General features: G+C 42.6%; 1 protein-coding gene across 4 annotated transcripts in view; it reads right to left on the bottom strand.

The window, feature by feature from the left end:
- Positions 1-12,960, bottom strand: part of PRUNE2 (prune homolog 2) — a 300,796-nt gene that overhangs the window by 130,034 nt on the left and 157,802 nt on the right. For all 4 annotated transcript variants that reach the window (XM_019517431.1, XM_019517428.1, XM_019517429.1 and 1 more), the window contains one exon: positions 559-717. In XM_019517431.1, coding sequence (XP_019372976.1) covers positions 559-717 — 159 coding nt within the window. The remainder of the gene's footprint in view (positions 1-558; positions 718-12,960) is intronic.

The raw sequence follows: 12,960 nt of genomic DNA, 5'->3' as shown, positions 1-12,960 counted from the left end.
AAACATGTCTCCCAGGTGCCATCAGGATCTATTATTTCAAAAACTGTATGGTGTTCCAAGGATCCAATCAGATGGAAGATAAAACCAGACACTTGAATCAGAAGGCTTTCAAATTTGGGGAAAGCAGCATCATAGTCTGATTTAAGAGCCTAAACTGAACCATCCCTTTAATTTATATTGTTTTTTTGTTCATGGCCTAGTGATTGGAGCACTTGAGCAAGCCACAGTAAAACGCACAGCTAAGTCAAATAATAACAAAATTGTGGTGAAAATATTCTAAAGGGAAAATCATCTATCTCTTTCTTGTTTTCTTTAAACCACTGGATATTTCTGTTGGGTGGTTTTGGCTCAGTGGTAAATACAGTTCTGCTTTTTTACTGCTATATAAATAATACAGCCATAATGAACTTGCAGCATAAAGTGCTATAACAGCCCACACCATCACATTAAATGATTATGCTGTATTTAATCCCATCTAATTATACAATAAGTTGTCCCACGCTGTTTTAAACAATGCTTACTTCATAAAAAGATGTTATTCTTCTCAAAAATACTTACTTGATTGCACAGCTCTACATTTTCCGAGTACACCGCTATTTGTTGCTTTGTCTGCTCTTCCTCTGTTAAATAGTTGGCCAAAATAACAAGTACATCAAAAGTATATTTATCTATAAATGCTTTCAGGTCACCAAAGATATTCCTGTGAAACATGCAATCCTGAAATATACCAAGAAATTAAATATTTAAACAATGACTGTTAATTTCCATTTTTTTAGCTGTTTGAACAAGCAGCCAAGAATGTGAAAGTATAAGTTAATGGGTATAACTGAGAATAGAGCCTTACTCTACCTGTCATACCTAAAGCAGCTTTAATAATACCCAATATGTGTTGTAATTCCAAGGACTACTTTCACAATATAAAGGATTAGTTATTTTTAGGGATTTTAAAAAATATTGCAATATCTTCCATTTTGGAAATGAAAGCTAAAACTTATCATTTACCTTACCTGTTACAGTCAGTTTGTATTGTATGGTTGCTCTTGAACTACAGACTACTGCAATTTTCTGAATGGACGCATTTGTTTTAGAAAAAAAAAAGATATACAAGATTCATGGAATTTATCATATTAGTAATACATTTAAAGTAATTATTTTAAAAGGGTAACCAAATATCATTAAGGTAGCCAAGTCAAGCACTCAAAAAGTTAGGAAATGCTAGTTAAACCATTATGCATGTAACCTTATTTTTCCCCAGTTCTGTATGTGTTCTGAGGCATCCTTACATCTCAAAATCAGTACATAATCTTTTTTTCACTGAGCATTTGCCTAATTCAGAGCCTGATTCAAGGCTTTTTCAGCTCAATGTAATTCTCTCTAAATAGTGACTTACAGTAGTAGCAGAGGATTGGATAGGGTGGCACCTTGGGGCACTTGCTCTGGGGGTAGGGGGAGCAGCACTTTAACTAAGAGCAGTTCTGAGAGCCACCCAAATTAAAGTGCTGCAGCACCTCATGTATCAGCATCCCCACTCTTCAAAACGGCAGTGAGGTGCTTGAACTAAAGCTCATTTGATGAGCTTTAATTCAAGCGCTGCTGTTTTGAAGCATGGGAACACTGATACATGATATACAGGAGGCTGCAGGAGTGTAGTAATTACCACTCAATTCAATTTATCAAGTCTGCTCCAATGTGCTCATCAGAGTAGCCCCCACACTCATGTACAGGCACCCTTAGAAACTACCTATGCCTCTATGAACCACTTACTCTCTAAGGTGCCACTCTGCCCTACCTTCTGTCTGACTTCAGACTAATATAGCTGACTACTTCAGTAATCTCTAATAAGAAGGATACAGTAAGACAAGATAGCCTTAAAATGTTTGTTTTAAGTGGCTATCATTCTACAGCCAGTGATTCTCAATGTTTTCAGATTTAAGGTACCCCTATTACACTCAAGACATTCCTCAAAAAGTGCCACCTAAGATTAATAACAGAGCAATTCTTCTGTTGCAAAGAACTCAGGAAGGCCACAATAAGTCAGAGTGTTTTTTACACTATGTGTTCCTATTAGAAATCCCTGGGTTTATCTTGTTTGCATACCTAACAGTGCTAATTTTGAGTGACACATCATGGCACCTTGAAAGGAACTCATGGCACTCCAGGTTGCCATAACACCCTGGTTGAGAATCATAGCTCTACAGCAAATAACAAATATCCATAAGGAGAAAAAAACCGCATGGATTCTAATTCAATCTGAAGTTCCTCTATACTAAAGTTATCTTCAGCACTTCAAGTATAAATTAACTTTACAGTAGGTATAAATATAATCTAAAGTGACTGAGATCTTGCAGCGTAAACCAGGTGCCTCTCTTTCAAGTATGGGTAAAAGAAAAGCCTGTAATACGAATAATCTCTGTATTTCTTCAGTTCTCAGTTCTGGCAATAGCTCCATGAAATAATGAACACCAGTCTCAGAGAACATTTTATTCTTCCTTTATGCTTTTGTTATTTGTATTTGAGATAATTTATTGTTGTCTTCTAGCTAAGCACAATGTCAGATGCTGTAATGGTTCTTCTCTTGCTGCCAAGCTATGCTGCCCCTGAATAAACAGCAGTTCATCATCAACACAACACAACTGTATATACAGGTTGGCATTCCCCCGCCCTTCCCCATCTGCCTTCTACCTGATAAATTGCTATTTTGGTTACATGTATACAAATACTATTTATTAATCTGCTCAGATGTGTCCACAAAATGTGTTTCCCTCCCCTTAAATTAAAATTAAGAAAAATATTCTATTTGTCAAATGTTTAGTAAGTAAAAATATTGCTTTTCTACATTTAAAGATGCAGCTCAGTCTCTCTGCTTGCACAGTATGTAACAAAAATATTTTTTTTCTTTTTACATGTGCAGAATTGCTACACAAAGGGCATGTCTACACAAGACACATTACTTGAGATTAGAGCAAATTACTCCACAGTAAGCATCACTGTCTACATGTGCAGATGCTTACTGTGCAGTAATGGGCTCTAATTGTGAGTACATTTTCTGCCTGTAAATACAAGTAGCAAATGTACTCCCAATTTCTTATTGGGCTGTACAGCCCACATAGGCAGGAGATTTCTCCTTGCCCCGAGAATCTGTCTGCTGCCGGGGCACTGGAGCCTGGGTGGGAACTGTACCCTGGCAGAAGGGAACCACTCCCCAGTCATGATCATGGAGGTGTGGTTGGGAACAGGCTGCAGAGCGTGTTCCCTGGCCAGCTCCATGATTGCAGAATTGGGTGTGGAACAGGCGACCTTGCCCACCCCACAATCATGGAGCAGGGCCTGAGAACTGTCCTGGTCAGGAGCAGGTCCCAGCCCCATGGCCCAATAGGACCATCAAGGCACAGGACTTGGAAAGAACTGCAGGGGAGGAGAAGGTCCCAGCCCCCTGCCCTGATCCACTGGTGGGGCAGCTAGCAGCAAGAATCCCTGCCCAACCAGGGCCTTACTGCTAGCTGCCCCTCCAGTGGATCAAGGCAGTGGGCTGTGATTGCCCCCCACCTGCAGCTCTTTCCAAGTCCCTTGCCCCTAAGTGGGGAGCCAGGGCCGGTCCCTGATCAGGGAGCCGGGACAGACAGCCCCCAGAGGCAGGAAGCAACCTCCCGGTCCTGTGCTCCCGGTCAGCCCCTGGGCTAGCATGCAAGGGGAGCTGCAGGGGGCCAGTGCTCAGCATGTGAGAGGCTGTGAGGAAGAGGGTCAGCCAGAGAGACAGATGTGAAATCTTAATTCTGAGCACTAATCTTAGCCCTGAAGTTGTCGACAGGCAGCTCTAAGTCACAGAGCTGCTACAGTGCTCAGAATAGATATGAATGGATTTACTAGTGTGACTGAGAACAGAATTTAGCCAAAGAGTGCCAGATGAACAAAGGTTGCTGAGAGGATGAGCTCCTGTGAGGTAATGTAATATAAAGAGAATGGATTCAGATTTGGGATATTCTGAGAACCATGGCACATTTGTGAAAAGAAGTGAATCCAAGTCCCAACACAACTGCAATGCCCACAACTACTCACAATGCCCTAGCATGAATGCAAACATACTGAACCAAACCCTAGTTCCATTCTTATGTTCAAAAGTTTGACTCTTACTTACTACATTAGGTTAGTACATTAAGGCAAATGATTTATAAAACATGAAATGCATAAATTATCCATTTTTTTTATTTACATTCTATCATTCACTCTATAATTGGTAAACAAAGATGTTTCTCTGTTTCTGCTATGCATTTTCATAAGGAATCCAAAGAACTTCCACAGCAAAAATATTGTGGTGTTTAATGTTTAGGGCCTGCTTCTCATATATACCTATTCCCCTTTGCTTCTCACTGGTAGTGTAAAAATAATCATGAAAAGGCACGAATTACAGCTGCACTTTTTTAAGACTCCTACTAGTATGGTAGTAATGGGCCTTAGTATAAATAAGAATCAGCCCCTTAACTATAATATACACTTATATAACATGTTTATATGCAATACGCCTGCAAATGCTGATACATGTTTATATACATCTTAGTTCTTCCATTTATTAAATAATCCTTCATTTTAGGGGCTGACTCATGGATATTAACTTATACACACAGGGGCAGCATCCACACAAGATGCTGACTGTGCAGTAGCCTGAGACCACTGTGCAGTCAGCATTGTGTGACAGAAACCATGATGCAACGCTAGTGTGCAATAGTCTCAGGCAGCAGCATTGCAAAAAAGCCATTCGTCTGTGCTACTGCTCAATAAATCAGATTACTGAGCAGTCATTTAGTACTTGTTTATACAAATACTAAATGGCTGCACCATAACAACTGCACAGTCAGTGTCTCATGTAGACATGGTCAAGATGCATCTATGCATGCACTTACTGCAGAGTTGACTGATTAGCTCCGTAGCAAAGCATTACAGTCTACACATGACGACACAGGAAATTAACTCCGCCATAGGATAGTACTGTAAGGGACAGTAGTATCCTACAGTAGAGGAGTCATGTGCACTAAAATGCATGTGTAGACAGTGGCTGGGGCATGAGGGTGCTAAAGTGTGGGAGTTGCCTCCTGCCTAACCCTGCATTTTAGCACCCCCATGCCTCAGCCAGCCCCTCTACCACCCAACACCACCACCCAGAGCCAGAGGCTGACCCGCTGAGCACCCTGCCAGCCAAGAGCTGTTTTGCTGTGGCTCAGAGTGCTGTAGTCATGGGTGCATGTGTAGATGCTGCACATGGGAGCAACTGACTCTAGCATGAACTGTGCTGGAGCTTTTTGATTGCCTTAACAGCACGTGTAGATGCACCTACATATAAGTATCAAAGCCTAGGATTATAAACTCTTCAGGATAAAGAAAATAATTGCCTTCCTGTATTTCAACTCCCTGATCATTCCAGATGCTGTGGGAAGAGCATATTTTTAAAAGGCTGTTACCAGTGCCAGTCATGCTAGGCAAAGACTCTTCCTACATGATGCTGATCAATTAGTACTCTGACACTGAATGAAACTGACTTCTCTGTCAGATGCCTTGGCTCTGACTGATTGATGAATACCACATAGTACCAAAGTAAAATGAGCTAAAAAACACCCTTGAAGGTGTAAATGGTGCCCTTTGAAAGCTATGGAAGACAAATGGAGAAGTGTTATACAATGCTTCTTTCTGAATCAGGAAGCAGTGAATGGCAAAAAGAGAGGGTCAGAAGGTAGCATTATTCCTGGCACTTGCCTGTTCTAAAGCACTTTATACTTGTAATAGTTGTCAGTTAACTCAAAAAGAGGCGCCAACTTTGAAGTGATAAAACATAAATTTGAAAATTGCATCACCCCAGGTAAAAATGAGACACAAGAGCAATATGTCTTCAAACCAAAAGTACAAAGAGGATGTGGAAACACAGAAGAGCTAGTGACTGATCTAAGATTGAGGAAACCATCTTGTGACTGGGTAGGGCAGATCTGAGTACCTGAGGAACACCAAGATTTAGCTAGTCAGTTTGCAGGTCAGTTAGTGACCCACCTCTTTGTTGTGGGGTCTTAAGCTTTCTCAGAAGAAGGAGGCTTGCAGGGAAGGACTTAAACATGGTGGGGATGCATTGCACAGTCAGACCTTCTACTACTGCCATGCCCCGAACCTCTGGCTCCTCTGAGGCTTCTACCCAGGTGGAGGTCCCAAAGATGAAGGCTTCGGATCAGGTCCCGGGCTGCAGGGGGTGCCTAGCACAGCTCCCATGTCTAGAAGCAGGGACAGGGATAGCCCCATTTGTGGGGGGTGTGCTCTGGTAGAGTCTCTAGAGAGCGGGTGAAGCAGCTCCAGGTGGAGGTGAGCAAGCTGTGCAGCATCAGGGCTGTTGAGCAGTATTGTTCTTATAGCAGATGTCCAGAAAATTGAAGTCTCCCATCAGTAACATCTCATTACTTTTGGATAATTTTATCACCTCCTTAAAGAGTACCCCGTCACCTCTTCTTCAGGACTTGGTGACCTCTAATAAATTCCCAACATTATATTGGTACTGTATCTTTCACCTTTTATCTCCACCTAAATACATTCTAATGTGGTATCTTCTTGCTCCCGAGCCAGGGAACAAGTGTATGTGTTTTTGACATACAAGGGTGACACCACTACCATTTTTTCCTAACTCTGTTCTTCTGAAGCAGAGTGTAGTCCTCAATGTTGACAGTCCGGTCATAAGAGCTGTCCCACCACTTTTCCATAATACCAATCAGATCATAGTTCTTTTTGCAGGTTGAGACTTTCAAATCATCTTGTTCATTCTTCATACGTCTCATACATGTATGCATACATTGGACACATTTTGCATTTTGACCTATTTGTTTTCCTTTTGCATCACATGTTGCAGTTCTGTGGTTATCTGACCCTATCCCAGAGTTTAGCTGCTGCTTCTGGTCCTTTTCTCTCTGGATTGTATGTTCAATTGCTCTAAGATTTTGTTTACTATTCCCCGTGGAACCTAACCTAAAGACCTCCTTACTAGACTGGCCAAATGATGCCCAAAGATGTTCTTTCCAGTTCTTGTCAGATGGGCCCCATCTCTTGGTAGCAGTCCTCCTCCCCAGAACATCCATCTTTCTCAAAGAATCCAAAGCCTTCACACCAACACCACCATTGTCTCAGCCATGTGTTTTTCTTCCATAATATGATACTCCCTGCCTGGGCCCTTGCCTTCCACAGGGAGGATTGATGAGAACATTACTTGTGTTCCAACCTCCTTAAGCCTCCTGCCAAGAGCCTCATAATCTCCTCTGATCTGGGCAGTATTGTTTCTGGAAGTATTGTTGGTGCCTACAGGGACAAACAGGTAAGGGTAGTGGTCTGAGGGATGGATGGGATTTGGCAATCTTTCTGTGACATCCTGAATTTGGGCTCCAAGCAGACAGTACAACTCCTAGGACCCCAAATCCAGATGACAAATTGGTGCCTCTGCTTTCTGAAAAAGGGGGTCACCATAATCACCACTCTTCTGTCTTAGAGCTCCCATTCCTGGGGCCCTGTACTTCCTGCTCTCTAAACTGCTGAGTCCTCTGGATCTTGCCCAATGTCCTCTCTTTTGCCTTTTCCTCAGCTGTTCCAGAGTGCTTGCAAGCGGTTGACTTCAATCTGTTCCTTTTGAATTCTGGGGACCCTACTTCTTCTAGCAGTCACATGCTTCCACTTTTCTTTTCCCTTTGGCTTCTCCAGTGCTGTGGATTGTATCAGTGTTCCCTGTCTCTCAGTATTATGGATTGACACACTGGCCTTTAGTATTTTGCAATGGCTTTATTTAGGTATACTGAAACTAACATTGCAGTATCAAGGCCCAGTGCAGACAGCAGCATAGCATCTCACATCAGCCACAGAGCTGCATGAGGTATAAGGTATAGCCAGGTCTGTGCTTAACACTCTGAAGACAGCATGGACTGGGAGCCAGTGGAGAGTACAGAAGAGTGGAGTTATATGCTGACTTCTGACTGTCCCAGCTATCTGGGAAGCAGTTGTAGCCTGCGCTAGTTGAAGCTTCTGAGTGATCTTGTAATTATAAAAAAAATGGGAATTACGCTAGTTTAGGCTCCAGTTGGCAGACAGAACAAAACAAAATAAAATCTGCTTCAGAAGGGAAATTACAGGGTTTCTGAGCTAACTGAAACTAGAAAAAATGCTCCGACTACAATTCCTATCCAGACATTTGGGAAGAGTGAGAGGCCAAATAAGACTCAGAATCAAGGAGTAAGAAGTAAGTAGTCGTTATGTCTTTCCTTTGCTTGCCAAGAGCATTGAAAATGTTTTTTATGGGGTGGGCGGAGGGGGATTTAGCTTGATGAAAGACATGAAAAATGTTACATTCAATGTGGGTTGTTTGGCTTATTCTTCTGTTTTTGCTGTTATTGTTGACACACTTTTCATTCTGGCTGCCATCCCCCGCCCCCCACCCCCCAAATCAATTGTGTTTAGTAGTATAACTAGAAATGGGCTCATGGGCCTGAATCCTAAGCATTGATAAAGAGAGACAGTGGAATGGATGCAGGGGACTTCCAGAATGGAGGCAAGGTATATTGAGGCTCCCAACAGCTAGAGCAGAGACAGGCAATTATTTGGGCCCACTGACAACATAGGCAGTTTTGAGGAGCTGTTGTGGGCCAGTCAGCATTTCCCCCCCACCCAACACACCCAAACAGCACTGCTCTACTCCAGCAGCCCGGAGCCCAAATGCCCTGTGGCTCCTCCCTGCCACCACCACCAGCACCCAGCAGCAGCTGAGTGCACAGACCTGGCCCCAGCCTGCCCCACACCCTCTCTGGGCTCTCCCCAGCCAGAGTGGACCAACCACAGACTAGCAGGGACCTATGCATATAGTCCTGACCGTGGCCCACCCTGCGCCTGCTCCAGACTGCCCACCCACCCACAATGAGCAGTGGTGGCAGTTGGGCAGAAGCTCTTGCTGAGCATGAAGGAAAAGCCACCAGCTCTCCCTCACTGCTGCCGGGCCTTTCTTGCTGTGGCCACCCAGAGCCTGTGCCCAGGCTGTCCTGTGGCTCCTTTCTGCCACCATCACCACTTCTACCAGCGTCAGCTCCAGGCCACCCAGCAGGGCAGTGGTGGCAGTGGAAAGGAGCTGCAAGGCAATCCGGGCACGGGCTCCCATTGGCCGCACCACGAAGGGCCTGGCAGTGGTGAGGGGGAAGTGACCACCTCTCCCCCATGCCCCTGAGCTTCTGCTGCTCACAGTGGGTAGGCAGTCCAGAGCAGGTGAGGGGCAAGCCAGGGCTGGAGCTGGACGTAGCTCTTGGCTGGTCTGGAGCTGGTCTGCTCTGGCTGGGATGAGTCTGGAGTGGGTGCGGGGTGGGATCAGCTGGGTCTATGTGCACTGTTCCCTGCCAGACTCCCTGGGGCTGGGGCCAGCAATGGCAATAGCTGGAAGGAGCCACCACTGCTTGGGCTGCCTGGAAATGGAGTCCAGCCATGGAGCTGCCTCAGTGTCACTGTGCACCCGGGGGGCAGTGGGATGTACCACAGTCTGGACAGCCCCTGGGATAGGTGGGACCAAGGGACCTGCCATGGGCCAGATCTGGCCTGTGGGTAGTATTTAGCCCATCCCTGAGCTACAGGCTGTAGTTATACAGAGCAGGGGAAAGAAGTTAACTGTCCCAACAAAGTAAGGGTTTTATATTGTTGCCCAGCATGGCAATCAGTGGGAGGGCAGGGGGAGGTGAGAGGGTTAACTCCCTGTCTATGACAAACTATCCTCTGCTTCATGGAGCCAGAACCCGTAGCTGCCCAGGGTGCAAACCCTACCAAAGATGTAATTATTGCCAATTAAATATAGCTTTTTACTGCACCCTCAGCAACCTCTAAAGAAAAATTTTCTGTGTGGTTCGCTTCATAAATAAGAATGTTGTTCTTTCAAATGGCTGAGAATTATAATGACTAGAAAATACATACAGGTTGAAACTGTGAGCCTTTAAGAATAAAACTTTCTAAAGCTAAGTAAATATTCCTCACCAGAATACCACAGCTCTTGCCAAACCTAACTGAGAATAATGTATTTCCTGCAGAAATGAAAGAACACTAATGGTTTCATAAGTTAAGCTGCCACATTGAAAATTTATTATAATCACTGTAAAAATAAATCTGTTACTGGAGTTAATGAAATGTCACAATAAGAAATACAATGATGACAAATCGAAACTCCAGGAAAGGTCTAATGGCTATTATTTTTTGTAAGGAGCTTGTTACTTCAGTGTATTATCTCTTGTTGATTTAAATATAAATTAATACTTTCACAGAACTCTACAGCTATGAAGTACTACATATGCATCCTGTTAGTTATCAAAATCCTCTAAATAATCCTGTAACATGAGAGGAAAAAAAAATGTTATGGTATAATTTTAAATAAGTTTCCTTAATGGTTTGGTACTAGTGACCAGCTCCTTAGCTAGTCATATTGAAGAAAGCAAGCATTTTCTTATCTTTAACTGTAAACCCCAAGCTTCATTCAAAGTGTAAATTGTGAGTGAAATCAATTTCTATACATCAGGCATATAAAAAATCTCATTCACAAAACTGACAATGTGCTGGTTGATTTTCCACATAATTTGCCAAACCTAATTTGGAATATTTCTCCTCAAAATATATTAGTGTTTAAGAAATCCAATAGTTTACAGTGATATAGGTCTTTATTATAACAAGCTTAAGTATATCAGATGGGTATGACAGGAAAAAGTACCATCAAAGTTGAAACAAATATAATGAAATAATATAAACTCAGATGAAGCGTTGTTCTAGTTCTCTTTGGTATGATCAGCATTGGTGAATCTGCTTTATACAAACTCCTATATTGTGAAAGTGAAACAGTCTTTTCTCTGTGAAAAGCAGAGGTATTTCAGAAGTTGTAGGAATTTTTATTATATTTATTTAAGAATTAGTATAGTTGCAAATCTGAAAATGTTTAAAACCTCTGAACAATATTCAAAGAGAAATGTAATTTCTTTTTCTCTGGAAACACTTTCTGATTTATGACATCCAGCAGTCAATTACCCGAGTGATCCCTGTAAATGTATATTACACACACTTCTGAGTCTTCTGAGCTAACTGTGTCAATATTAACCTGACCAAATTAAGAACAAACTGTCTCTTTTGTTCTTCACACTTCTCACATGGAGAGCACAATATGGCTTTTGTCAGAGGTGCTCCATCATTTTGGCTCAAGGAAACTGTCAGTACAGTTTGGGATTCGTTATTCATGGGCAGATATCCTGATGGGTCTAATGAAGCCTTTCTGCTGACAACTCATTTGCTAAAAATACCCAACCATCACAAACTATAAATGAGGAATATGATTGTATCCCCATTATAAATTTTCTCAATAAAAGCAATTATTTTTGAGCCATAAAGAGCCATAAGTTCAGGCATACTCTGACTCTCTATATCCTCTTTGTATTTCATGCTCACTACTTCTGCTTTTCTGTTTCTTTATATGTGCTCACTGATAAAACTTTATGACATACTTAAATTGCAATATAATAGGGTAAACACCAATGTTACAGCACACATGCAGAGCTAACAGTCTGTGTGCCATTTGTTGTAAATCCAAGCTAATTACCAAAAGCCCCCTCCTGAAAAGAGAGACAAGCTATTTTTTTATAAAAGTTTTCAGGTAAGGTCATCAAAGTAGAAAAAAATAATGAAATAATAGAAAGTTATGAGAATTGCTCTAGCTGTCTTTGGTATCATACTACAGGTAGATCTGTGTTACACAAAATTATAAATGTTTTCTGTATGACATCTTTGCTTGAAGAGCCTGTAAGGAGGGGTTATGTTTATTTGATATATATGTACCATTCTATCTGTGAATAGTTCCACTCTTCCCACTACTAATATGTAGTCAGGATGTATATGAGTTCTGTTACCTTCAAAAGGACCGCTGTTCTTTCTTGCCTCTCTTGCTATAGTTTCTGTTTGAAGTTTCCTGGAAAAGGTTAAGTGCAAAGAATAGAAGGGGAGGTAGAAAGCACTTCTTCAGTTCTGTTCTTATGGGTTTCTACACTGCATTTATCACTGGACTAGCATGAGCTTAATCAAGCAAGCATTCTGAACATTGGGACCCATATTGTAAGTTGGATAATTAAATTATGAACAATTGAATTATTACATTATGTTCTCACTGAGGGACTATGTTTGCCACAACAAAAACAAATTTCCCACTGATCATAATACTAACACCTGCTTTCTGACTGAATAAGCTGAGATAATTTTTTGAAAAAAGCTCAGACATGTATGTGTTAAAACTCTGGTTTGTCTATTTTGATTTTCATTTTAAATATACCATTGTAACAAGTTTCAAAAGTCTCAAGTGTTTCAAATGTATGAACAGTTGGTACAAGCAGCCGTGTATTGGGGAAGTCTCAATTGTTTTAGAAAGTTCTAAAAAAAAAGGCCATACAGCTAAACCTAAATCTAGTAGGCCTGTGCAAAGTAGCTAGTATTTGCTTTGGATTTGAATTCGGCTGATTCGGGGGACAGTGTTTCAGTTTGGTGATTCAAATCACTGTCCCGAATCGATTCAGCTGAATCTGATTTGGAGATTCAGCCACCACCGAATCAGCCAAATCTCTCAGTCGAACAGGCCCCACCCCCCACCCACTCTCCCAGCCCCGTCAATGGCTGTGCTGCCTGGCCCCACACTCACCGGCTCCTGCTGGGGGGGAGGGGGGTGATCCCTGCTGCCCTCCGCTGCCCCGTGCTGTGTGGGGGTATTCTACCACAAGCCCCAGAGGACCCAACAGCCACTGCAGCAGCCAGCGAGTGCAGGGCTTTTTTATTTTTTTTAAAGCATCAGGACACTAGGGCCAGGCAGGGCAGCCATTGACAGGGCTGGGAGAGTGGGCAGGGGTCGGGGGTGCTCAGGGGGTCTGGGGGAGCAGGCAGGGGGTGGGACCTGGCAGGGATCCC

The sequence above is a fragment of the Gavialis gangeticus genome, unplaced genomic scaffold (genome assembly GCF_001723915.1).
Source record: "Gavialis gangeticus isolate Ggan-Ray unplaced genomic scaffold, GavGan_comp1, whole genome shotgun sequence".
Classification (NCBI taxonomy): Eukaryota; Metazoa; Chordata; order Crocodylia; family Gavialidae; genus Gavialis; species Gavialis gangeticus.
The sequence above is the reverse complement of the archived record's forward strand: the minus strand, read 5'-3'. Positions and strand labels throughout refer to the sequence as shown.